General features: G+C 49.8%; 2 protein-coding genes across 2 annotated transcripts in view; both read right to left on the bottom strand.

The window, feature by feature from the left end:
• Window positions 1-5744, bottom strand: part of CDK5RAP1 (CDK5RAP1 mitochondrial tRNA methylthiotransferase) — a 73631-nt gene extending 67887 nt beyond the window's left edge. Inside the window, exon 1 of the mRNA XM_079943979.1 lies at window positions 5636-5744. The gene's annotated coding sequence lies outside the window, so the exon portion shown is untranslated. The remainder of the gene's footprint in view (window positions 1-5635) is intronic.
• On the bottom strand, window positions 441-27941 carry SNTA1 (syntrophin alpha 1). Its single transcript, XM_079943982.1, has 8 exons — window positions 27536-27941; window positions 24174-24359; window positions 9273-9477; window positions 5916-6123; window positions 5636-5766; window positions 3257-3453; window positions 2360-2547; window positions 441-2275 (listed from the first exon to the last, which is right to left on the bottom strand). The coding sequence occupies exons 1-8, from the start codon at window positions 27843-27845 to the stop codon at window positions 2183-2185; spliced, it is 1518 nt and encodes a 505-aa protein (XP_079800108.1). The 5' UTR covers window positions 27846-27941; the 3' UTR covers window positions 441-2182.
• Window positions 27942-27960: the final 19 nt, after the last annotated feature.

The raw sequence follows: 27960 nt of genomic DNA, 5'->3' as shown, positions 1-27960 counted from the left end.
GTTTCTAGAACAAGCTCTGGCTCTGGCTTGTTACGTGAATCTATGTGGGCCTCAGTTTCCTGTGGGACCTTGATTAGAACTGCTTAGTCTAATGCAGTAGCTACTAACCACATGTGGCTACTGAGCATGTGATATGCAAGCGGTGTGAATGAGGAACTGAATTTAATTCCATTTTAATGAATTTTAATTTAAAAACTGATAATTCAGTTATTGGAAAACTTTAGTACATTTGGAAATACCTGATTATGTGAATCTAATTTTTTCAACTGGAAACTTTATGAAATCTGAATACCAATCAAAGGTTTCCAATGAAAATTTGGTATCTGAATAGAGATGTGCTGTAGGTATAAAATACACACCAGATTTCAAAGACAGTATGAGAAAAAGAATGTAAAACATTTCATTAATGAATTTTTATAATATGTGTTGAAGTGGTAACATTTTGGATCTACTGGGTTAAATAAAATTTATTATTAAAATTATTTTCATCTGTTTTTTCTTACTTTTAAAAATATGGCTACTAGAAAATTGGTAATTACAAATGTGGCTTGCATTATATTTCTAGTGGATGGTGCAGGGCCAGAAAGTCTCTAAGGTGAACAAGGGCTCTGCAGTCAGAAAAACCTAGTTTGAATCAAGCTCAGACATTTCATAGCTGTGTGACTTCGGGCAAGTCACTCTCCTGTTCTGAGCCCCCGTTTTCTTACCTGTGTAATGGAGACTGCCGTGCCTATCAACATAGATACGTGGTGAGGATCCAATGAGGAAATGTATGTACAGTGCCTAGCACATAGCAAGCACTCTCTAAATGTAAGCTATCGTTACTGTCATCACGGTAATTTTTCTGGACAACGCAAGCAACTGGGGCTCATATGCAGCCAGCTGCATGGTACAGATTCCAAAGAAACATTCCACGAAGCACACTCCAAGCGTCCTCCCTTCTGCAGGAAAGGAGCGAGAGGCTCTCTATGATGGTTTTAAAATAGGTCCACACACAAAAGATGTTTAAATAAATAAATAAATAAAATAGGTCCACAAATTCTTCAAGAGGTGGAGCCTAATTCCCCTCCCCTTGAGCGTGGGCTGGGATTAGTGACTCACTTCTAATGAATAGAATAAAGCAAAAGTGACAGTATGTGACAGCCAAGAGTGGGTGATAAGAGGCATTGTGGACCCCTCTTGGTTCTCTCTTCTGTGTCACTCACTCTGGGTGAAGCCAACCTTCTTGTCATGAGCACACTCAAGCAGCCCCATAATTAGGCCCATGTGGTGAGGAACTAGGGCTTCCTGCCAACATCCATAAGTGAAAAATATTGGAAACAGATCCTCTAGCCCCAGTCAAGCCTTCAGATGAGTGCAGCAGACACCTTGACTATATCCTCATGAAAGACCCTGAGGCAAGAACAACCCAGCTTAGCCCCTCTCAAATTCCTAATCCACAGAACTTGAAAGAGAATAAATGTTCACTGTTTTAAGCTGTGAAATTTGGGGGTAATTTGTTATGCAATAGTAGATAACCAATAGATTCTTTTTTGGCCCTGTGGTTAAAGGTCTGCTCTTCTCTAGGGAAAGGGGCTCCAGTCCTGGGTCTGGTCCCTCTTGCAACTACAGGGGCCACTACAGCACCCACAGGCCAAGGTACAAACCACAGACACTGGGCCAGGCTGCCTATGTACTCACAGGCTGTTTATTTATCCGAGACTAAGGATGAGAGAGAGAGGATGAAGAGAAAAACCAGATGCCTCAAGGTGGTAGAGCTGATGGGAGAAATGAACAGAAAGGCTCCTCCTCTTTCTCTTGACACAGACCCCAGGGAACTCCAGCTTCAGATGGGGCCTCTGGGGACAGTTTAGGGGCCCCTGGGAGGCCTGGCAGTTGTCAGCTAGGGTCAAGATCCCCAGAGGGGCAGGTCCCAGGCTCGGAATGGCTTCTGCATACACAAAATATCTCTCCACAAAAGGCACTGGTGTGGGTGGGGGGAGCAGCAGGGAGGCTACCACATCACTGGCAGGATCCACTGTGTCCTGAGTCTGGGTCCCAGCCTCTCAGGGGCTGGGTCTCTGCCTCCTTGTTCCTTTCCTCTCCCTTCCCTCAGCCCAGCGGTAAGCAGGCAATCAGCGGAGGGCCAGGTCAGGCCATGTGGTGGACACCCCCTCTTCAGGGCTAATGCATCTGACGACCTCTAGGCTAAGAGCCCCAGACGGGTGACTTTGGCCGAGAGGAAGGAGTGGATGATGAAGACCATTGTTTTGGGGCATGAATGCAGGTCCAGCTGCTGCAGGGTGGACGGAGAGAAGGGTCAGGAGCCCCATCCAGCCTGGGCCCCCGGACAGCATCACCCCCCAGCCCCTCCACTCACAATCTCTCCTTCAGCGCCCCCGAAGTCCAGGAAAAGGAGACTGGCACCATCGTCGGAGGACATCTGCAGCTTCTCAAAGGGTTGTCGGAGCAGCACAACTTGGGCCGCACCTGGCTCAGCCGCCCACAGTGTGAAGCCTTTGTCAATATGCACAGAGAGGCTGCAGGGACGGCCGTTCCATGTGCAGGCTGTGGGGAGGGTGTGGGCATGGGCACAGCGACACCTCAGAGACCGCAAGCCCTACCTCCAATCCCCACTGGCAGCTCCAAAAGCAGAACTTGAATGCCACTGGAGGTGGGAGGCTCACTGTCAATGCCATTTGTACACCCACCCTGTATAGAGTCACCCACACTCTGAAATACAGAAGGATGAGCAGGCAGAAAACCTATACCCCACTTCCAGTCCCACTGCCAGCAGCCAAGGTGGAAAGGGGGAGCTTCAACTCTGCTTTGGACAGGAGGCCCACTCCCTATAAAGGCATCAGCAGACCCACCAAGCATGGCCTTTGGAGACCTTAGAGGCCTGTAGACTTGCCCAGTTAAATGTGAATTTCAGATAAGCGATGGATCATTTGGACATACTTATACCAAAACATTATTTGTTGTTTTACCTGAAATTCAAATCTAAGTGAGTGTCCTGTATTTTTTCTGGCAACCCTACTCCAAGTGCCATCTCTCATATCCTCACCAGCAGAGTCACAAAGCCGGCACGAGAAAACCCCTGGGAAAAGTCTCACTACCTACCAGGGCACCTGCACATCCAAAACAGAGGGCCCTCAGAGACCCCAAATCCCACTCTCTCTCCCCCTCCTGAAGCACCCTAAAGAAGGAAACTTGAAGGCCCCTGGGGATAAGAGGTTTGTTACCAGAAAGGCACTCCCAGATCCACCCAGCCCACCTGTCGACACCTCCTGCACACCCTCAGCAGCCCGGTGACAGCCATCCACCAGCTGGCGGGTCCAGGCAGCCAGCTCCTGCGGTGACTCCACGCTGAACAGGTGAGTGTCCACACCGTGGCGCGTACCCGTGCGCAGGGCAAAAGAGAGCTCTGCATCGTAGGACAAGGAGCCCTTGGAGGGGCCTGAGTGCACCAGCCTGGGGGCAGGGGGCAGAGGGCTAAGCATGAGGCCTCAGGCAGCAGGGAGGTAGTTCTGGGCCACGAGGGTGGTTACCTGGGAAGGGACCCTGCGACTCCTTTGCCACCTAATGTGGGGACAGGACTTCCAGACAGCCACTGATTGACTCACAGGAGACCATCTCCTGCCACCCTTCCCCTTGCCCCCTCGGCTCCAACCGTTCTGATGTCTTCAGACACGCCAAGCACACTCCTGCCTCAGCACCTCTGCGGTTCCCTCGGCCGAGCACACGCTTCCCTGATTATCTGCATTGCTCACTTCCTTCAGACCTTTGCTCAAGTGCCATCTCCTCTGAGAAGGCTTCCCTGACCTCTCTGTCTAAAGTGGCACCCCTCCCTATCACCCACTAGCCTTACTTTTCTTTATGGTACCAGAAGTTATAATTACTTTTCACTGTTTTGGTTGGCTTTTGTCTTTTTCTCCAGAACATCATCTAGGGTACAAATTTTTGTCTAATTGTTCGCCACTATATTCCCAGCAACTAAAACAATGCCTGACATATAGTAGGTGCTCAGTAAACATTTGTGACCTGAATTAATGAATCACTTAATTAGGCAGGCAATTCATGACCTGCTTATCCCTGGTAGGCAGCAGGCTCCTGACACGTACGCCAGAGCCCAGCCCAGAGTGAGGAGACATGGACAACAAGGGCCGAGACCCCGCAGCTTGACTCTCACTTGCTGTGTAACCTTGGGCAGTTCAATGCCCCTCTCTGGGCAGCAGACCCCAGAGTTCTGTTCCTTAGCCCTCTTTGCTCCTCACTCCACATACTTTCTCTCGTAGCTTCATTCCCCCTTGGAGCTGCTTCTGATACCCAGTCCCCTACTTTGCAGCCCTAAACTACAGACCCACAAGTCTCCAAGTTTCCTACCCAAGCTCCCTACCTGTCCCTTGCACACTCTGGACTCAACTCAGCGTCTTGCTCTGACCTCCTCCCTTTGCACTCCCACCCCCAGTCCCACTGCTCCCCCAGACACAAGCTCCAAACCTCCCATTCATCCATTCATCCGGACACCTCCCTCACCCTCCCCATCTGGTGAGTACTAAGCCTGGTTAATTTTACCACCCATGTGTTTTCCAATGCAAATGCGGCCTTCCTTCTCCATCTGCTGCCTCCACCTACCTCCACCAGCTCTCCTGCATGACTGTTCCCATCCACCCCCACCCCCAGCATATTTTCCAGGTGGCAGCAACATGGATTCTTTTAAAACACAACCCAGGGCTTCCCTGGTGGCGCAGGGGTTGGGAGTCCGCCTGCCGATGCAGGGGACACGGGTTCATGCCCCAGTCCGGGAGGATCCCACGTGCCGCGGAGCGGCTGGGCCCATGAGCCATGGCCGCTGGGCCTGCGCGTCCAGAGCCTGTGCCCCGCAACAGGAGAGACCACAAGGGTGAGAGGCCCGCGTACCGCAGAAAAAAAAAAAAAAACACAACCCAAAGAGCCACCTCACTCCCAGGCTCAAACTCTTCAACTCTGCCCCAGCTCTTAAGATAAGGCTAACATTCCTTAACCAGCCAATAGAGGCTCTGCAAGATCAGGCCCTGCCAACTCCCTGCCTCTCCATTTCCTGCAGAGAGTCTACAAACTGGTTATAGCACACTCACAGCTCCATGAACGTGCGAGAGCCCTTCATGCCTCTGTACCGTTGACTGTGTTGTTCCCTCTGTGTGAGATGCTTTTCCAGCCTTTCTTAAATAGCAAACTTCTACTCATCTGTCAAAGTCCAGCTCAAATGTCACCTTCTGCCCGAAGACTTCCCCCACCAGGCCAGGTAGAGTTAAGTGGTTCCTACAACTCTGCATCCTAAAGTCTGTTCCCGGGTCAGTCTCCCCTGCCAGGCTGGGGACTCCCTGAGGGCGGAGCCTCTGGGGGCTCTCTGTCTCCTGAACCACACAGCACAAGGTTGGGCAGAGTAGGCATCAATGAATGAGTGACTGGTGGGACCTCATATCCTTCTGTTCCAAGCCCCCATTTTACAGACGAGGAAACCAGGGCCCAGACAAGGCAGAGATTCGCTTCAGGCCACCTGGGGAATAACTCAGGGCAGGATAGGGCTGGAATCCCCAGCTTCTGAGGTCCATCTAGAGCATCACTCCCCAAGCTCTGGGTGGGACACACAGTCCTGCCTGTCCGCAGATACCTGGTGGTGATGAGCGGGGCAGTACGGGCCGGCCGGCTCAGGGCCTCACGGGTCTGGGGGAGACAGCAGTAGAGGAGCAGCTCCTTTTCGGTCAGCAGGGCCAAGGTGGGTGCTGTGCCCCCACTGGGCAGCTGCAGGGGACAAGGCAGCAGTGAGGAAGGACGGAGAGGGGAGAGGTCAGAGGGCCAGAGAGGGGTGAGGCAGTGAGGGGCAATGGGATTTGGGTCAGCTCCAGGACAAGGGAAGAGTGGGGAGGATAGGTCCCGGGCCCTGCAGGCACCTGCTCAGTCAGCCAGCCGATCTGCTTGATGTCCTGGCTCCCGGCTGTGCTGGTGGCTGACAGCAGCGCCTGCAGCTCGTCCTTGACCCAGGGCATCAGAGCGTTGACCTGGGCTTGGATGGCAGCTGCCCACGACCTGGCGCTAGCCTCATCCTTAGCCCTCAGGAAGAGGGTGTCCCGGCCATCTGCTGAACAGATCTCCAGATACCTGCAGGCACAAATGAGGTGGAGGGGAGGGCCCGTCCACTGGGCTGCAGGTACCCAACCCTGAAATCTGGCCCAGGAAACCCCATCTACCACAAAACCAGAAGAAACCACAGGGGATGTCCATGACAGAATCAGGAGCGACACTCGCTGCAGGGCTCCAGCCACAGTTGTTGGAGCCTCATGGGGCTTATCTATCTTATCTCAGGATAAGAGACTATCTCACACACACACACATAGGCATATACACACAAACACACACACTCAAACATGTGTGACGGGAGCCAAAATTATCACTGTGCGAGGATTCATGATTTTGCCCTGTCCTCCTGGTTTCTAAGGAGAAGGACTGTCTTGCTGGGCCATCTCCCAGGTTCTCCTTTGTGGTACAGAACCAAAGTAACGCACTGACGGGGTAGGGGTGTGGACACAGCAACTGAAGAGGCTTGGTAGCCTGAGATGGTCTACATAAAAAGAGGTGGGGGGCAGGGAACTTCCCTAGCAGTCTGATGCTTAGGACTCCATGCTTCCAATGCAGGGGGCACGAGTTCCATCCCTGGTTGGGGAACGAAGATCCGTGGTGTGGAAAAAAAAAAAAAAAAAAAAGAGCTGGGGAATGGAGAAGGGAAAAGGGCAGGGAGAGAAAAAGCCACACAGGTAAGTGTGGGGGAAAGGTTTCAGGGAGGTACAAGAGGAGTTAGTGACAGGGAGAGGACTTTCAAATGTTCTGTGGGGCATTAAAGATTCACTCCCCTTTGGCTTTTCTGTAAACAGTGAAGTGGGTCAGAAACTGGAGAACGGCTCACACACATCCATTCCAATGCCCTCCGCCTCTGCCTTCCTCCACTACAGAGCTCCCTTGCAGCTAGCCCTGGCCATTGACCCAGTTCTGACCGATGAGAGAGAGAAGGCTCTGGGGAGGGTGTCCCTTCCCAAATGAAAGGTAAAGCCTTCCCAGCTGTGGTAGTTAGTTTCCAAAGGTGACCTCCACCAAATTCATCCCTCCCTATACACACGGTGCACCTCTCTCATCAAGAGGTGAAGCTTCTTTCTCCTCTACTTGGCCTTGTGACTTGGTTTGACAAATAAAATGTGGCAGAAGTGCCATTCGGGCATTCCCAAGCCATCATGAAATCCAACTAGCCCGAGGCCACCCACCTTGAGAAGAACAAGCTAGCCATACAGAAAGGTCATACTGAAAGCGGAATGCTTAGCCAGCCTCCAGCTGTTCCAACCACCCCAGCTGGCACGTGGGTGAAACAGCCATCTTGGACTTCCATGCCCAGCAGATACCACATAGAACAGAACTGGCCGGCTGATCCAGCCCAGATTACAGAATTGTGAAAAATAATAAACTGTTATCTTCTAAGCCACTAAATTTTTGGATGGCTTGTTATGCAGCAATAGAACAAAATACCAGGAGAAAAGTTCCTTTGTCCTTTCCCTTCTTCCTGTCTGGAATATGGACACATGCTTGGAGATGCAGCCACCATCCTGCTTCCAGGAAGAAGAAAATCCACAATAAAGATGGCAGAAGGGGAATTCCCTGGCAGTCCAGTGGTTAGGACTCCGCACTGTCACTGCCAAGGGCACGGGTTCAATCCCTGGTCAGGGAATTAGAATCCCACAAGCCATGTCGTGCGGCCGAAAAAAAAATTAAAAAAATAAAAATAAAAAAAGGAAGCTGGAAGCCTGATGCCTTGAGGGCATTCTTGAGCAGCAACAGCAGCCTAAACAGCTGACCGCTGGACTTCTTTTTAAACATGTGGAAAAATTAACTCTTCACTTATTAAGCCATTTCGTGCTGGGGTTTCTGATACTTGCAGCCCAATGTAATCCTAACACTAAGTAAAAGTTTGAAATATTTTTCATTACATTTTGGTTACCAGATTGTGTTCCTTTGACTGGGATATTGTGCTGATATGGAAACCCAGTTATATTCAAGTTACACATATGTACACAAATCAGGCACATGTACATACATGAGTATACACATACAAATATTAACACATATGCACAAATCTACACCCCTGCCTGTGCAAATGCTCACATATACCCACAAACGCTTGTATTTAAATGCCATCTACATGTAGACACACATAGAAATATAGGTACACACATGCTTCAGGTGATGTGTGGGATCAGGCTGGGATCCACAATTAACCTAAAGTTCTATGAGTCTCAGGAAGGACTGACACCACCTCACCTTCACCCAACACACAAGGCCCCTTTAGTGGAGCACCTGTAAGTGACCTGTGATTCACTTGTTCTTGCCTCATGGGGGCAGGCTGGGGCTGGGGCAACAAGCAGGGCCAGGAGATACGGATGCTGAACATTAATCAGCCCTTCAGGGCAATGCTGGGCATTGGCCTGGCATTGAAGCTCAGCTGTAACTAGGACCCACAGCACAAGCCTTTCATGCCCAAGCCATATACACACCACCCCAATACTGCACACCGCGTTTAATCAACATAGACTGCATTCACCACCATCATCACTCAAGCACCTGAAGCTTCTGAAGCAGAGAGGGCTACCTGGAAACGAGGCAAGCTCCATTCCTTCCAGGTTGTGTGATCTTGGGCAGGTTACTTTCTCTGTCCTCATCTACAAAATGGGGGTGAAATAATAGGACTTTGCCTGTAGAGTTGCTGTGACAGTTAAGTCGTGCGTGATAAACACTCAGTAATGTTGGCTGGTATCAATCTTATCATCGGTGTTAAAGGCTGCGCAGATGTGAGGGATGGTAACCTTCCACGGCCCTGACACAAACGTTACCAGACATCTCAGAACCTCAGCAGAGTTGGAAGAGACTTGAGGGGATCACTGAGTCCGATATCCTTGTTTCACAAAGGGGAATCTAAAGGTTAGTGAGGAAAAGGGACTAGTTCAAGGAGAACCAAGACTGGAATCCAGGGCTCCTTGGCAGACCAAGTTCCTCCTCAGATGTGAATTGCCCAGAGGGAGAAGAGAGAAGCAAAGCACACTATCATCCCCATAACTTCACCCTTGCATCCATTCAACAAACATTTCTTAAGCACCTACTACGTCTGTGCATCGTGCTTGCCACTTTGCAACACAAGGGAATCTTTCCTTTGGCCCCACTACCTAACACGAGGGCATGTCTGTCTGAGTTGCCCCCTACGCCAGGCTTACCTGGTCTCCGGGTCAGTGGGGGTGCACCTCCTCGAGACATATGCCATCTTCAAGGACATGTGTTTGGCATCATGGAGGTCCCGGGGTGGGAGGCCAGGGGAGGAAGGCTGCCGCTGAAGGGGTGAGGCAGGAGGCGAGTCCCAGCCAACCGAGGTCCCACTGGCAGAGTTCTTGAAATATGGTGAGACCTCTTTCATGTACTTGACTGGTTAGGGGAGAGGTCAGCAGTTACCACTGTGACATGGGCTCCCACGTAGCACACATCACAATTGTCACTAATTCATTAAAAGTTTAATTTATGTCCACTATCACTATCCTCCTCTAGGCTAAAGTCTCGGACAGGGAAGCATGGTAGAAAATTCTGGATGCATGCCACCATCCATTCTCTCACTTTTCCCTTGGTTTATAGACACATGGCCACTTGGAAGAAAGACTACATTTCCCAGCCTCCTTTGCAGCTAGGTGTGGCCACATAACTAAGTTCTAACCACTTAAGTTTAAGTGTTTAGAGCTTCAGGATGGTTGCTTAAAGGGAATGGGCAACAGCTGCAGCAAGGCAGTGAGAGGACACCGGGAGTCAGAAGATGTGGCTGCTCTGTCACTGTCCCATTGTTTGCCTCTATCTCTTCAGTCTTCTCATCTGCAAAAAGGAGGGGCTGCATGAGATAGTCCTATGGTGGAGGCTGCTAATTTTCCTCCAAGATAGTGATAAACTTCCATTTTAAGACTTCATTTTCTAGGTTCCCTTGCAGCTATTAGTGCCCATTTGACCAAGTCTGGCCAATAGGATGACAGCAGAAGAGATGTGTGCAGCTACCAAGTTCTGCCCATTAAAGAAAGGGGCACGCCCTGGTCCAGGAAGATCCCACATGCCGCGGAGCAACTAAGCCCGTGTGCCACAACTACTGAGCCCATGTGCTGCAACTACTGAAGCCCACGTGCCTAGAGCTGCAACAAGAGAAGCCACCGCAATGAGAAGCCCATGCACCCCAACGAAGAGTAGCCCCCGCTCGCCACAACTAGAGAAAGCCTGCGCGAAGCAGCAAAGACCCAGTGCAGCCAAAAATAAATAAATAAATAAATAAATAAATAAATAAATAAATAAATAAATAAATTTAAAAGAAAAAAGAAAGGGGCACGACCTTCCTTTCCCTGTCTTTTCCCTTGACAGGTTGAGCTGGCTAGAACACAGGCTGGTGGGGCACCATCTTGACCAGGAGAACATGAGCCACACTCTAAAAGGCTGACTAACAAACAGAAATAAATGGATGCTGAGACTCTGGACTGCCATGTCAGACTTGAACTGTTACATAAGAAAGTAAGGAGCCTCTATTATATTTAAGCCATAGTATTTTATGGGGATCTGGTTACAGCAGCACAACTTGTACCCTAACCAATATGATGTCTAGAGGCCCTCTTAGCTCTGACCAGTCATCACTGAGTGAGTATAGTGGACTCCTTCTAGAATAGCATTGTCCAACAGAGACAATGATTTCTATGATTATGAAAACGTTCTCTGTATACACTGTCCAGCACAGTAGCCACTAGCCGCATGTAGCTATTGAGTACTTGAAATGTGGCTTGTACAAAATTCAGAGGAACTGAACTTTTTATTCAGTTCCTCTGCCCAACTGACCCATAAAGTCATGTTCTGATATGTGATCCTGCTCTCCTGGCTATGTTAGCTGGACCAGGGGTCAACCCCTTACCCACACTAGGCTACCCAAATTGAGACTGTTGAGAGATCCTACACTAATGTCTTGAACACACTTGAAAGCTATAGGGGCAACCACCTTCTGCAGTGAGGACAGAGAAGAGGAGAGAGCTAATTTGTAGGGAGAGAAAATCAGTGGAGATGCATGTTGAGAGACAGAGGGAAAGCCCTGCCAGGCATCTGCTAATGTTCTGGTTTCTGATACTCCTCATTTAGAAAGTCAGACTGCCATTCCAACAGGAGTTATGATATTTGCAACCAAAAGAGTCTTGACTGGGGCCTGGATTCAATGCCTTTTGACAAAAGGAAGATGTCAGTAACAAAGGGCAGCTAGAAGTGAAAGGCAACATGAGGACAGGGTTGATCTGAGAAGAGCTTGGTGGGAGAAGAGTTTCAGAGACAAGTCAGTTTTCTTGAGCACCTAATATGTGCCAGGTGTTGGACTGGCTCTAGGTAGGACTGGGATGGTAAACATGTGACACTTGAGCTGCCACTTGTTTATCCCTTGCTCAAGGAAGCCATCACAAATCAGTCATAGTGTTCCATGGCAGCCACAACCAATCAATTAAAGCTAACTGATAATAAAGCATTTTGGCATTCTTATTCTATCAATTAGTTGAGTTTGGCTGCAAATAATAGAATATATGATAACAGTGCCTTAAGCAATAAAGATATTTATGATTTCATGTAACAAGAAGTCTAGAGGAAGGCAATTTCAGGATTGGTTCAGTGGCTCAATGACATTGGATCCTGGATAGGCCTCTCTGCCATTGGATCTCTGCCATTCTCTGGCCTTCCCCTCATGACCACAGGATGGTTGCAACAGGCTCAAGCTAATCATTCCTTACATGACAAAACCCAAAGCAAGAAGGGAGGAGGCAGGCAGAAAAAGGGCTGTCTCCTCACATCTCCCTCTTATCAGAGAGGTAAATATTTCCATGAAGCCTTATATCTCACTGGCCTGACTGGGCTGCATGCCAACTTCTAGCAAATCATTAGTAAGAGTGAATAGCCATGATTAATTTAGACCAATCACAATTCAGCCTCTAGGGCTGAGCATATTCCCACCCAATTAAATCAGGCTCTGGTAACATGGAAGAAGGGGAAACGGTTGGAAGACAGACAACCAGTAGTGTCTGCCACATCTGTCCCAGCATCTGGACTGTTCCCAATTCTGATGAGCAGCAGTCTCCTATTTCTAAAATGAGCTGCTAGAAGGACAGTGTGTACATCAAAGTGGTTAAAAGTCTTGCCCGAGCACTGGTCTCTCTTCTCCCAGCCAGGCTGTCCCCTCTGCTGCCCTACTGAATAGTACCTATGCCTGCTAGCCCTTGGGCAGCCTCTCTTCCTCTCCTCTCAGCCACCTCTACTCCCATGGCCATCTGGCTTGCTAGTCATCTGATGTCTGCAGTCAAGGCCCAGTCAGTATGCTCTGCCTGTGAGCGGACAGACCAGGAAGGGGTGGGGAAGCAGTTCTTGGCCCAGCTCCCTGGAAGAACCACATAAGAAGCTATTTCTGTTGCAGGAGACTGGCCCTGAGGCTCAGATAGGATCCAAGGCAAACAGGGGTGAAAGTGAGAGGGAGTTACAAGCCCTATTGGGGTTGGAAGAGAAGTTATATTGAAAACAAGAGCAGATTTTTTTGAGAGAACAAAGTCTAGGTCTGAAGATTGGGAACTAAGACTAAAAATGACTCATCCTCACCATTACAGCAATGACTTACCCCAGGATTATGTCTCAAGGGGTGATAGAGGTGGGACACATCACAGCCTACCTGACAGCCAAACCATTCCCCTACTTTTTTTTCTCCTTGCTAACAGAACCCAGAGCCCAAAAGGCTGGGCTTCTCCCCAGCCCAGGGGGAAAATCTTGACTGGTCAAAGCAAATCATGATCATTCCATCCCTCTTGCTTGTGATTAGCTTAGAATGGGGCAGATGATACAATTCTGTCCAATGAGCTGTGAGGGAAAATATACTCCCTTCCCTTCCTCTTTAGCCTTTAGAAGTTGCGGGGAGGGGGGAGTTGGTCCTAAACCGATGATAGTCACTTTGACCCCAGGATTGGGGTCCACACACTGAGGATGGTGAATCCTTAAATTAATCCACCCTGGAGCCATGCTGACTTTATGTATTCTGGAAGAAAACGTATTTTCTTCAATGTTTAAACCTCTTTGAATTGGGTTCCTGTTACTTGCAGACAAAAGCATCCTAACTAATACAGCACCCACCCATTCCCCCCACTCCGACTCAGGCTGCAACTGATATATCTCCCTACTATAATTAACTACGTCCCTCCCCTACTCAAAGCCATGCTCTGGCTCCCTGCACTCTTCACCCAACTGCAAGGCTCTCCAGGACCTGAGCCCTGCCTACCTTGCTGACTTTACCTCCTGCCACATCCCCAATCTCGCTCTCTAATCCAATTATACTAACCTCCTCAGAGCTCTCAGAAGCTGTAGGAGCTTCCAAATGCCTCTAAAAATGCAGTTCTCCCTGCACAGAATGCCCTTAGTACACGGTTTGGAGACAGGCACTCTAGGATTTGAATTCCAGCTCTGTCTAGCTATGTGATCATGGACGAGGTAATTCACCTCTCTGGCCCTCAATCTGCATAATGATGTGTACCTCAGAGAGACGTTATAATTAAATAAGATGATATAAAACATATGACACAGGTTCCGCCCACACTTAGAACTCTGCTGTGATTTTGTGTGTTGGGGCTGTCTCTCGCACCAAACTGGGAGCTCCTAGAAGACAGAAACCAGGCTTGATTCAAACCCAGAGTCAGTGCTCTGTGAATGGAGAAATGAACGCCAGGGCAGGACAGGTTCGTTCAGCAGGCGGGAGAAGGTGCCACAGCCCAGAAGGTCCTGGCTCAGCTCAGACATCGCCTCTCTAGGAAACCTTCCCAGATACCCGCTCTGGAACCTCCACGCCCACCACCTCTGCAGTCCCCTAGACCCCACTTCCCTATGTGTCCATGTGGGAGTCCGTGTTCTCCTCCAGGCTGGGAGCACTGTGAAGGCAGGTACCCTGACTGACTCGTCTCTGTACCCCCCAGAATCCAGCAGGGATCTCCGATGCTACGTGCTCAGCAAATGAATATTTGTCACCTTTGAAGCGAGAGAAACTACCAGAGGCCCTGCTCACCCAGGCCATCCCAGAAGTGGGTCCTCCTTCTCCTCTCCCACAGGAACATGCTATAGATGGACAGCATACCAGCTGGTGTCTGAAACACGGCTTGCACTTCACCAACCAATCAGCCTGTCCCAGAGTGGGGGTGGGGTGCTGGGGCCCCCAGAGTGTGGCCATAAATAGCCCAGCTCTGAGGCCTCCTCCCTGCTCTGATTTCTGCCTGAGTCACCCAGCCAGGCAGGGCGGGGCTGCCCAAAGGCAGTGTCCTAGAGAGCTGAGGGCAGGACCATGACCCTGTGGCCAGCATTCTTGAGACCCCCAAGGATAGACCCAACTGGTGTCCACACCCTCCCCAGCCAAACCTCTAGCCCAGGAGCCTGGTAAAGCAGATACGTGCGCCCTTCCTCCTCAGGAAAGTTGAAACAGACACAGGACACCCTGCCCCTTCCAGAGGCCCCGACTGCCAGCTCTGCCAAGGAGAGAAGCCAGCCCTGACCCCAAGGAGCCAGGAATAGATTCCACTAGAAATGCAAGGAACAGAGGCAAGGCAGGACCATTTGCCTGGCCCAGGACAATTGGGAGGGAACATATGTGTTGCAGAGAGAAGGGGATACATCTGTTCTGGCTCAACACAGTATCCCCAGTACTTATCCCAGTGCTCAATAAATGTTTATGACTGAACGTTTTGGCTTTGAGTCTTGGCTAAAGCCTGTCCCCTAAGCTCAAGCTGTTCCTTGTCTGTTCAGTGGGTGCTCATTTACTTGCCCCTGCCTGAAATTACATGATGTATCCATTTGCTTACTAGTCTACAGCCTCTCTCCTCTAACCAAAATGTCAGTTCCATAAAGGCAGGGACATGTTTCCTTGCTTTTTAGGATATCCCCAGCATCAAGAATAGTACCTGACATATACCTGGTAATCAGTAAATAAGAAATGTGTTAAATAAATGAATATTGACAAGCCTGGGGCTTCTCAGGATGGAGACAACATTGAATTGGGCTCTAGAGTGAGGCAGGCTTGGGTTTAACTTCCTTGCTCTGTGACCCTGGACAAGTGACTTGACTTCTGTGAGCCTCTACATCTTCATCTTTATAATGGGAGTAAAATATATCTATCTCCTAACATACTGAGATTCAATGCTTGTAAAGCACTTTGTCCTGCCTGGCAGAGAATAGGTCTTCAATAAATAGCAGTGTGGTTATTATTTCTGCTACTATTCTTAGTATGACAGTATAAGGGGATGAGCACAGGATGTCATGACAGACAGACAGACAAAGACTTCAATCCAGGCCCTGACGCTTACTCTCCGGCCTTGGCAAGTCCCACAGTCTCTCTGAGCCTCAGTTTGCTTGCCTATATAATTGGCACTGATATGCCAGCTTTCTGAGTAAGGCATTGTGAGGATTCAAGTCCAAGTTTCCCACCTGCCCACCCAGGATGCTGAGGAGAGGACTTGGCATTCCAACGGGCTCTGGATGATCTTTGAGGTCCTGCTGGTCCAGCAAGGCTGGACTATACATAGTTCCCAGCCACTGGCAGGCCTTGCAGCAGAGCTGCCTGGATTGCCACACTCTGGGGCATAAAATCTGACCTTCCACACCCTTGTACAGTATAGGGGGCACCATCTATCAAGATCCTAAAGGCACATGAACACTTTGAACATGCAATACCCTTTGCAGGAATCCCCTTCAGATAAACGTTCACAGGTGCATAGAGGGGTCATGGCATCATTGTCTATGGCACAAGAGGCTAGGAGCAACTTGAATCCCATGAATAGGGGTTGCTAAATACAAGAAGTGAGCTCGGGACTTCCCTGGTCCAGTGGTTGAAAATCCGCCTTCCATGCAGGGCACGCGGGTTCGATCCCTGCTGGGGGAACTAAGGTCCCACATGCCATGGGGAAACTAGGCCCACACGCCATCTCACAACTAGAGAGAAGCCCGTGAGCTGCAACAAAAGATCCTGCATGCCAACGAAGATCCTGCGTGCTGCAACTAAGACCCAATACAGCCAAATAAATTATTTTTATTTTTAAAAGTTGAGTTCCTGGCAGACCACTCAGTCCTGTTCACAGCTACATCCCCAGTGCCTTACATCGAGTCTTGGCATAGAGCAAGGGCTCAATAAATATTTGTGAGATGAATGTCTGAATCCCAATAATGGGATATTATGCAACCATTTAAGAGAATGAAGACTTGCCTGGTGGCACAGTGGTTAAGTAAGAATCCGCCTGCCAATGCATGGGACACGGGTTCGAGCCCTGGTCCGGGAAGATCCCATATGCCACAGAGCAACTAAGTCTCTGCACCACAACTACTGAGCCTGCACTCTAGAGCCCACGAGCCACAACTACTGAGCCTGCGTGCTGCAATTACTGAAGCCCAAGCACCTAGACCCCGTGCTCCGCAACAAGAGAAGCCACCACAATGAGAAGCCCGCGTACTGCAACGAAGAGTAGCCCCCACTAGCCGCAACTAGAGAAAGTCCACACGCAGCAACAAAGACCCAAACACAGCCAAAAATAAATAAATAAATTTATTTTTAAAAATAATAATAATAGGGCTTCCCTGGTGGCGCAGTGGTTGGGAGTCCGCCTGCCGATGCAGGGGACGTGGGTTCGTGCCCCGGTCCGGGAGGATCCCACGTGCCGCGGAGCGGCTGGGCCCGTGAGCCATGGCCGCTGGGCCTGCGCGTCCGGAGCCTGTGCTCCGCAACGGGAGAGGCCACAACAGTGAGAGGCCCACGTACCGCAAAAATAATAATAATAATAAAGAGAATGAAACAGAGCTACATGTGCTGAGTTGGAAAGAGGTCCTCAACTTGCTCAATGATAAAAACAAATATGGAAACCTTTCTCTGGAAGTGTGTGAAAATATTAGCCATGGGTATGAGAAGATAATTGCTTTACACTCTCCTGTTTGTTTTTTTTTTAATTAAGGATATATTACTTTTCACATTTTTTTTAAACTCTGTTTTTCAAAAATATACCATCAGGGTCTGGGGAAGGGGCGGCAGGTGCCATGTTGGGCCACAAAGGTGGCAAGAAGTCCCTGAAGGCAATTCAAGCAGAAACAGAAGAAGGAGCAGAAAAAACTTGAGGAGCTAAAAGCGAAGCCCCGGGGAAAGGCCCCTGACCACGGGTGGAATTAAGAAATCTGGTAGGGACTTGCCTGGTGGTCAGTGATAAAGACTCCGCCTTACAATGCAGAGGACACGGGTTCAATCCCTGGTCAGGGAACTAAGATCCCACATGCCGCAGGGCAACTAAGCCCGTGCATCACAACTACTGAGCTTGCACAGAGAGCTGCAAACTACAGAGCCCACACGCCCTGGAGCCTGCGCACCACAACTAGAGAGAAGCCTGCGTGCCACAACAAAAGATCCCACATGCCTCAACGAAGATCCCGCATGCCGCACCTAAGACCCATGCAGCCAAAAATAAAATTAAATAAATAAAAAAGTAATAAATAAATCTGCAAAAAAAGGAAATCTGGCAAAAAGTAATCTGCTCCTTGTGTCTGAGGCAATGATGATCATTAATTCCATTCCTGTTTAAACATCTGGATTCTCTGCCATAACATCTGTTGCCACCTATAGCTAGAATGAAGTGTTGTCTTGGAACATACTGTACATTTAAGAATAAACTTTTGTTAAAAACAAATAAAAGGGCTTCCCTGGTGGCGCAGTGGTTGAGAGTCCGCCTGCTGATTCAGGGGACGCGGGTTCGTGCCCCAGTCCGGGAGGATCCCACATGCCACAGAGCAGCTGGGCCCATGAGCCATGGCCGCTGAGCCTGCGTGTCCGGAGCCTGTGCTCCACAACGGGAGAGGCCACAACAGTGAGAGGCCCGCGTACCGCCAAAAAAAAAAAAAAAAAAAAGAATCTGCCTGCCAAGAGCAGGGGACACGGGTTCGAACCCTGGTCGGGGAAGATCCCACATGCCGCGGACCAACTAAGCCCCTGCGCCACAACTACTGAAGCCTGCGTGCCTGGAGCCCATGCTCCACAACAAGAGAAACCACCGCAATGAGAAACCCGTGCACTGCAATGAAGAGCAGCCCCCACTCGTCGCAACTAGAGAAAGCCCGCATGCAACAAGGAAGACCCAACGCAGCCAAAAAATGAATTAATAATTACTTTTTTAAAAAAAATTTAAGAATATGGGTTTTGACATCTGACAGATCTGACCTCAAATTCCATCTCTGCCCCTGTGTGACCTCGGGCAAAAGCTTCACCTCTCTGAGTTTCAGTGTTCTCATCTGTAGAATGGAATGAATAAGGTACCTTGAATCATAAGGGTGGTTTTGAGGATGCAACGAGAAAGCATATGGAAGGCACCTAGCACAGTATCCAGCACACTGTAGGTGCTCATTAAACAGCAGACATACCATCACTATCATTAACATTCTTATCATTATAATTTCCACCACCACCACCAGCAGCCAAGCTCACATAGCTAATCAAGGCCAAAACCTGCCTCCAGAGCTCCACAAGCATTTTAATCAAAGATCCAGGGAACAGGCCAGGACTGAATTAAGCCAAGTTTTGTCTGTGGGGAATCACATGGCCCTAAGCCGTATGGGTGTGCAGCCAAATTAATGTTTTCTTGAGAACAATGATTAGAACAACAGGTCTTTGCAGCCATGGGAGGACTGGACGGGGGCTCCATTCATGCCTCTGTTCCCAGAACACAGGTCCCTCAGGCACCTCTCAGGCACAGCATCACTCGGCTAAGCTGCATGGAGTGGCCTCAAATTAGCTGCATCCATTAATAACATCCCACTTTTGACAGGGGTGATGTATTGAGCCAAATCTCAGGCAGGACACTTGGCAGTGTCCATCTCCCAGGCGATGAGCTGGCAGGGGCCTGGCCTTGGAGTTTTGAGGACTCACAGTGGAAACTCTCAGGGATCAGTCAAGCCCAGCTTGAGCCTTAAGCCCCATCTTAAACATTTAGGAAAGTGAACTGCAATTGAGGAGGTTAAAGGCAAAGTAGAAACGGTCAGGGATGTCCCCTAGGTGATCATTCCCCCCAAACTCACCAACATCTAATGTGTGCTGGGCTTGGTGCCAGGCTTGGGGCTCTGAGGCAAACTACACATGACTCCTGCCTGCAGAGACCTTCAGGTTTACTGGAGAAAACAAAAATGCTGCTGCTGATGTGATGACGACAAAGGTTGACGTTTATCAAACGTTTACTGTGTGGAATTGTGCCATAAACCTCAAATGCATTGTCTCATCCTTATAAATAGCAAATAAAATAAATGAGTGCCTACTTATGCACACTGGTCCCAGCATGTTACATGCATTATTTTTTTATGTTGCAAACAACTATGAGAGGTAGGTATTATCCAAGGCAGAGTCAATAGTGGCCTCTGCAATCAGACAGACCTAGTTTTGAATTCTGAGTCAGCCAATTTATTAGTTGTATGTCTTGAAGAAAGTTATTTATTCTCAACAAATCTTGGTGACTTTGTCTGTAAAGCAGGGATTATAGCAATTCCTACTACTCTCTGTGTCTTTTATGTACATGCTACTCTACGCCTGTATCTTTTTTTTTTTAATAAATTTATTTTTTGGCTGCGTTGGGTCTTCGTTGCTGTGCATGGGCTTTCTCTAGTTGCGTTGCTGTGCGTGGGCTTCTCATTGCGGTGGCTTCTCCTGTTGTGGAGCACCGGCTCCAGGCGTGCGGGCTCAGTAGTTGTGGCTCACGGGCTTAGTTGCTCTGTGGCATGTGGGATCTTCCCAGACCAGGGCTCGAACCTGTGTCCCCTGCACTGGCATGCAGATTCTTAACCACTGCACCACCAGGGAAGTCCCATGCCTGTATCTTTTAAAAGCCTGATCTTTGTGTGGGGTGAACCTTCTCTACTTTGTACAAAGTACTAAAATTGGCTTTATTCATTTTTGTCCTTTAGTATTATTTTTTAATGCATCAGAGGCTCCCTGTTACCTGTGTCTTGTCAGCCTCACTGCAGGTGGAGGGAGGGGAGGCATTTGGCTGTCCCTCCCTTTTCCCCCAGGCCTGGTCTCCAAGGGCCCAGGCTGGCCCTGCTTCCAGATCCTTGCACACAATGGGCCTCTCTAAGCAGCAGACAGAGGCGTGTTGGCTGTCAGCTTGGGTCCAGACTCTGGTCACAAATACATCGCTATAGCTGAGAATAGGCTCAAGACACTTGTGCAAACTCCTGCCCTCAGAGAGGAAAAGGTCTAGAAGGCAGGCTGGGGTTGCTGATACCCAGCTGAGCCCCTGACTTAGGCCAGGGAAGTAGGGTTCTGGCTGGCAACTGCAGTTTGCTAGTGACATCTTTTCTTCTAGGATGTTCTCAGGAAGCTCTGTACCCAACAAGCCCCAGACCTCAGAAAAGATGCCCAGCTGCCCTGCCAAGTTCACATCCAAAGGACAGGCCATGGGCCCTTGGAGGTGGTCTTAGAAGTGGGATGAGGGCAGGGAAGTTCTGAACAATGTGACCAGTGATTGGGTGCTTGGGAGGATCCTAAGCCCAGAGAGGCTTCCAGGAGCTCTGGCTCCAGACTGGGGCAGCTGCCCAGTCTCCACAAACTCCCCCAAATCTCGAGGACCAGTCACAACCCAGCATCCTAGATCCCTCATGTCTTCCAGGCTTTTCAGATCACCTGTGCGATTCAAAGAGTCTTGACGCCAGTGCTCACCCGCACTGGGTGGAATTACCTCCTTCTACAAGCCTGCTGGAGAGCAGCTCAGACAGAGACTTCAACTAAGAAAAAGCTGGGAAAAAACTAACATGAAGGCTACAACCTCGAGACTCCTCTTTTTATTCAAACCTGCTTAGGTCAAACCACCACCATCTCCCTCCTGCTCGTGGCCCCAGCCTCTTTGTTGCCATTCTGCATCTACTGTTGCCTCCCTCCAAACCAGGTTGATGCTGTAAAGCCCAGAGCTGACCATGTGAGCCTCTGCTGAAAACCCTTTAACCGCTCTGTTTCCCTCCAAATTCCTTTAGTCTGGCACTCAAGGCCCTGCAGAATCTGTCAGTCTGAATAGCCCTCTCTTTCTCCACTCACACCTAGGCTCAGATAAAGCTGAATTACTTCCCAGGAAACTCCGCAGGTAAGTCAAGTCATTTCACCCCTTCGTGGTTTTGCTCACACAGCTCCCCTTCCCAGAATGCCCTTTCGCCACCCCATACCCACATCTGCTTATTGTTCATAAAGTGCCAGCATCCCCTCCTCCAGGAAGTCTTTCCTGACCACCGGCCTCCTCCAATCCCTGCGCAGACCCCATCTCAGCACCTGTGACAGGATGGTGATCTGGTAGGTTTGCTCAGCTATCTGCCCCACGAGACTGAGAGTCCCCTTGAAACCACTGAGTAGAGCAGTACAAAGGGAGGAGGAGAGAAAGAGAAAGCAGGAGAGGGCTGTCATCCAAAAGGGAGGAAAAATACCAGAAGATTATAAACAACTTTATGCTGAGAAATTTGACAATTTAGATGAAATGGACAAATTCCTTGCAAGACATAAACTACCAAGAAAAGAAAAAAAAACAGATCATCTAAATTGCCTTATTAAAGACATTAAAATCGGGAATTCCCTGGCGGTCCAGTGGTTAGGACTCCGCACTTTCACTGCAGGGGTCCAGGGTTCGATCCCTGGTAGGGGAACTAAGATCCCACATGCTGCACAGTGTGGCAAAACAAACAAACAAACAAACAAAACCTTTCTATAAAGGTAGCTTCCCTGGAGAATGCTACCAAACATTTAAGGAGGAAATAATACCAATTCTATATAAATGCTATGGGACAGGAGGGGAGTCACTAACATTTATAGAGTGCCTACCTTGTGCCAAATCCTATGCTGGGCAAGAGGCAGGCCAGGCTCCATCCAGCAGCCTGGGGCAGCGTTTGCCAAGGAAAGCTCTTGCCCTATGAAAAGTCTTAGAGAACATAAGTGCTGGAAACCCTCAGTCCTGGGATGTTACACATGGTATTTCTCTTCCCTACTCTATGTGCAGCAGACATTGCTAATCAATTCCAGCTCCTTTCTGCTGAGCCCAGATAAGACCTCCCAATCTTTCCAAATATGGAACTCTCAGCAGCCACCAAGGAAGCTAACACTCGAAAGCTGTTGGTCATCTCTGATCTAGCTTAACCCCAACAGATATGAAAACTGAGCCCCAGAGAAGACGAGGGTCTTGCCTAAGGCCAGATTAATTACAGAGCAGACAGGATTTTAGACGCTGATTTTTAAATAGTTTGTGTGGAGAAGACAGTGTTCATATTTTGTCTCCCCCACTCACTGGTGGGCTCCTTCAGGAAGGGCCGGGTCTGCTTTAGCTTCTGACCCAATGCTCTGCAAATCAGGTACATAGTAGGTCTCTGGAAATGCTTCTTGGCTTTAGTGAGGAAGGAATGGAGTAAATGAGGTAGAAGGCTTGGGTATTAGCCCCGAAACCAGGAGACGCTTCAAACGTCTAACACTCAGAGATGCTACCCTCTCAGAATGATCCACACTGAGAAGGCAGATAGAGACATTCTTTACCTAAAGATGAGGAGGTGAAGGGGACCTTGGCGTGGATCAGAAATGTGTCTACAGTAGAAATTTTACCATCCATGGACTAAACTTTCAAACAGCAGAGACTAAAAGAGCTTTTCAAGTCAACCAAAATATGACACTTTGATGAATTTCAACTGTTTAAACTGCATTACTGGCTATAAATATCAGAGTGATGAGGCATATGGGAGGGAAAGTCTCCTATATCCATATCATTAATGTGTGATCTTGTTATTTAATTTTGCTGTTAAAATATGATTGATATACTTAAGCTTTTAGGGACCAATACTGCAGAGTCAGCTTTCAGTATATATTTTTAAAATGCAACAGTAGCATTTAAATAGACACACAGTACATTTAAATAGATAATAAAATATAAAATAAAACAAAACAATAGAGAATTTAGGTCAAGAATGCCAAAGATCACCCAGGGATCCAGAGCCTGTTTGTCTCTGTGGCCTCTTGGAGACCTCTTTGGGGACACAAAGGCAACCTATCAGGATCTGAGCCTGGGGCTCAGCTCTGCAGCTTCACTGGCCATGGCATTCTCCATCAGCCCCCGCCACCTCCGTGTGCCTGTTCTGGGCCAGGAGCCAAAGACACATTCTTCAGGCCCCCATGGCTTCCGGAACTGAGAGAGTGGAGTTTTTTTGGGGGTTTGGTTTTTGGGTTTTTTTAACATCTTTATTGGAGCATAATTGCTTTACAATGTTGTGTTACTTTCTGCTGTATAACAGTGAATCAGCTATATGTATACATATATCCCCATATCCCCTCCCTCTTGCATCTCCCTCCTACCCTCCCTATCCCACAGAGTGGAGTTTGATGAAAGGGCTGAGCAGAGCAGAAACCTCCTGACAGAGCTGGCAAAAGGCAGAAGTTGGGACCACCCCAGCAAGAGACTGTAACAACCTATGGGAAACTGAGTCCCGGAGAAAGCCAAGGTCTCAGCTAAGACCCACAGTGACGGGATAGTGGAGGGGAGCCACCAAGTCCCCCCCGCCCAAAAATAATACTCCTCTCTGAGCCTAGCTGGAAGTATTTGATGTCCTGCAACATAAAGGCCAAGTCCCCTCCCAAAGCAAGATGGGTCTCAGGGTTTTAGGAGAACTCAGAGTTGAGAGCTCCCCTGGCTCCTCAGGAAAGAATCTTAGCCGCCCCTTTGCCAGTCCCCGCCCTTCTCTTCCCCTGAGTCACTCACTGGGTGGCAGACCCTGCCTGCCATGGACCTTTTGTCCTCCTTCCACAACCCAGTAAGGCAGAAGTTACATCCCTGCCCTACAGATGAGGAAAGTAAGGCTCAGGGGAATGAGGTGACTCGTCCAAGGCCACAGAGCTAGGGAGTGGGAGAGAGGAAATGAAAGCCAGGTCAGCCTGGCTCTGGGCCACCGCCCTTGCTGTCTCAAGGCGGATCCCCAAGTTCTGTTTCTGTTTTCAACCCTGCCCACCTCCCAGCCCACACTGCATGAGGCCTGGGGAAGGTAGGGAAGAACTGAACACCCCTGGGGTCCCCAATGCTTACCCTCAAGCACCACTTCTTTGCCTGTCTTCTTTAGGACTTGCACCGCCTCATCATGGGTGGCAGAGGAAAGGTCTTCCCCATTCACAGACAGGATGGCATCCCCTACAAAGAGGGCCTCCGTCTGGTCGGCTGCCAGGCCCTTGAAGATCTTGGAAATGAGAATAGGCATCTTGTTCTCTCGGCCCCCTGCACAAGCACGGAAAGAGGAAGAAACTGAGGCAGACACTCCAACACTTGCGAGTCACATCGAGGCAAAATTATTTCTGAAGGTCTCTCACCGTGTCCAAACCAGTGCTGGGAAATGGGGAGTGGAGAGTAAAGAGAATCTCAGAAAAGAGCCTTAGAAGTTAGGACACTAATAACACTTGCAAGTCATTTTCTAGATTTATAATGTTATAATGTATCTTTTGGTTAAATGCTTTGGGTGTTCACCAGTGTTTGAGTAACTTACAAGGTCCTTCAGAAACTTTTTTCTTATTTTATTTTGGATTTTAAGCAATTTTCCCATAATGGGGGAACCCACTGATAGCTTCTAATCAAGAATAAAGACAGAGGGCTTCCCTGGTGGTGCAGTGGTTGACAGTCCACCTGCCGAGGCAGGGGACACGGGTTCGTGCCCCGTCCGGGAAGATCCCACATGCCACGGAGCGGCTGGGCCCGTGAGCCATGGCCGCTGAGCCTGCGTGTCCGGAGCCTGTGCTCCGCAATGGGAGAGGCCACAACAGTGAGAGGCCCGCATACCGCAAAAAAAAAAAGAATAAAGATAGAAGTCAGCTATTGCTATGGCCACGAAGGATCTCTTTAGCAATCAGAAAGCTTTACAACCTAGGATCCAGGCTAGAAACCAAGGCCTTAGAGTCTAGAGATTTCAAAAGCCTATCTGGGGACTTCCCTGGTGGTGCAGTGGTTAAGAATCTGCCTGCCAATGCAGGGGACATGAGTTTGAGCCCTGGTCCGGGAAGATCCCACATGCCGCAGAGTAACTAAGCCCGCGTGTCACAACTACTGAGCCTGCAAGCCACAACTACTGAGCCCACGCGCCACAACTACTGAAGCCTGAACGCCTAGAGCCCATGCTCCGCAACAAGAGAAGCCACGGCAATGAGAAGCCCACGCACCACAACAAGGAGTAGCCCCTGCTCACCACAACTAGAGGAAGCCCGCGCACAGCAACAAAGACCCAACGCAGCCAAAAAAAAAAACCTAATACATTTTACCACATTGCTTTATTTCTAAATTCTTGAATGTCCTTTTAAAATCAGAAACAGTAATAACACCATGCTAAATGCTTTCAATCTTGTCTCGTTGCATCTCCACAACACCCCAGTGACACAGGCATGCTCAGATTCCTACTAGGAAAATTGAAGTGTAGAGAGAAGCCCCTTGCCCAAGGTCACCCAGCTGGTTAGCGGCAAAGCCAGTATTTGAACCTAGGTCTCCTGGCTCCAGAACCAACACTCTTAACTCTATGGTAGACTACAAGTCAGGCCCTCAGGTATCATACTAGTGCTCCATCCTCAAAGATGAGGAACAAGTGGCCCAGGTCATAATTCCAATGTCACCCAACAAACTGGTGGCAGAAGTAGGACTGGAATGCCTCTCCAGACCCCCACACAGGCCCAACAGTTTGTTCATTGCACCACACAGAGCGTGAGACCTAGGAAAGGAAGGAGTTTCTATTTATATCTATCTGCCCTCTTCTGCCTGAAATTAGGGACTTCAGTTCAGTTTGAATCCATGATTATTCTTGGATGCCTGGGCTGGGCTGGACCCTAAAGGAAAGGTCAACGTTGCAACAGGAGCCCAGTCTCCATACATGAAGAACTGAATGGAGCTGGTATTCCCCTGACACCTCCAAAAAGTACCCCTACTCCCACCTGGAAGTATGACGCTAGGAGGTAACTTTATGTGACCTTGGAAAGTCCCCCTCCTCTCCAAGACTCAGTTTGTCCATCTGCAAAATGGAACTCTGTGTGAACTCTAAGTTCCTTCCTGTTTTAACACATTGAGTGTACAATTTCTGGATTGATCTGTTGCCCTATCCCATGCCGGAGTTTGAAGGCAAAACTGGTGCCCACTCCCTGGCTTTCCCATTTTCCCCTTTTAGATCCCTTTGGTTGGCTGCATGGAAGTTTGCCCTTCCATGGGGAAGAACCGACTCCTCTGGACACTCTCTAGGGGCCTCATAACTGAGGTTCAAATCCCAGCTCTGTCGCTCACTGACTGTGTGACCCTGGGAAAACCATTTTACTTTTCTGAGTCTCAGTTTCTTCACCTACTAAATGAGGATTATGCTTCCTACCTTTTAGTACTCGTTGCCAGGATGAAGTGGATCATGAGCCTAGAGTACTGGGCACAGCACTTGGCACACAGTGGTAGCCAAGTCACCACCATCCCCACCCCTTCAGGAAGGAATGGTGAACCCAACAGCTGGGGTGTGCAGTTTTTTTAGCACGAGGTTAGCTACTTTGGGAGTCTCTCGTGACCTCTATTCTTCCTCTCATCTAACAGCCATAATTCTCCAGGCACCTACTATGTGCTGGCAGGGTGAGTACTTTGGACTCCTGTTTTCATAGAAACATCCCAATTCTACCATTACCCTCATTATATAGTTGAGGAAACTGAGGTCCGGAGATGGGAAATGACTTGTCTAAGTTCACACAGCTGATTCTGGACTTCAGTCTGGGTTGCCCCCTAAAGAAAGCTGTCAGTACTGGGGGCTGAGAGCCCACCTCAATCCTGTGGAAGGTGGAAATGGTCAGATCAGGAAACTCAAACCCAGCTGTTAGGGCTCTTCACCTAGGTCCACAGCCTTTCTAGGTCCTCAGATTTCTAGGTCCTTTCTGGCCCCCGTCTGTGAGCCCAGCCCAGCTGGCGCCTCCAGCTAGTCTCCAATCTCCCCACCAGCCATGCTTCCTACTCCAGGCCTTACTCCTCCCTCCCACCTCGGTTGTGTCTTGAAGACTTCCCCCTCCCTGCCCTAGTAGCACCCCAGGCCTCAGTCTCCTTTCTCCATCCTTTGCTCTCCTGGGGTCCCTGTTGTTCTTGATCGCCATGCAACCCTAGACTAGGCAACCAGTCTCAGATCTCTTTGCCTCCACACAGAACTCCCCACTCACACGTGTCCTTGGTGAGTCCCCAACGCCCTCCACACCTGTGCCTTCTGACTGAGACCTCAAAGCCCTCTCCGACCTTGGTGCTCCTGGTGCCCTCGGTTCCCTCTGTCCTCTCAGACGCCCTTACCCCCCAGACAGAAGCCATCCAACTCCATGTCCTCAATACGCTGCCAGCCCTCGCGACCTCTGCGCCCTCGGCGGTCCCACAGACACCACGACCCGTGCGCTCGGTGGCCCCGCGCCCACCTTTAATGCTGATACCCAGCCCGCCGGCGTCGGCCTTGCGCACCGTCACGCGGCGCCGCTGGAGCAGCAGCGCCTCCGGCAGCGGCGGGGACTTGGCGCCCGGTTCGGCGGCGCCGTTCAGCTGCGCGGGCTCCGGCTCCCGCTGGGCACCGGGCTCCGGGCCGGGCTCGCCATCGGCGGGGCTCACGGTCAGCGCGTCCTCCTCTAGACTGAGCAGCACCCGCTGCCACCGGTCGCCTCCAGCCCCCGAGCCCGCCCCGGCGCGCAGTTCCAGCAGCCCGGTGCGCGGGGCACGCCTGCCTGACGCCATCTTCGCCTCCGAGCCCCCGGGCCGCCGCGCTCGCCCTGCCCCGCAGTGCCCGGCCCGCTCCAACCCAGCGCCTAGGGCGGAGGGCGGGCGGAGGGTGGGCGGGGCCCGGCTGGGC

This window comes from Stenella coeruleoalba, assembly GCF_951394435.1.
Source record: "Stenella coeruleoalba genome assembly, chromosome: 15".
Lineage (NCBI taxonomy): Eukaryota > Metazoa > Chordata > Mammalia > Artiodactyla > Delphinidae > Stenella > Stenella coeruleoalba.
This window is presented reverse-complemented; position numbering and strand designations above follow the sequence as displayed.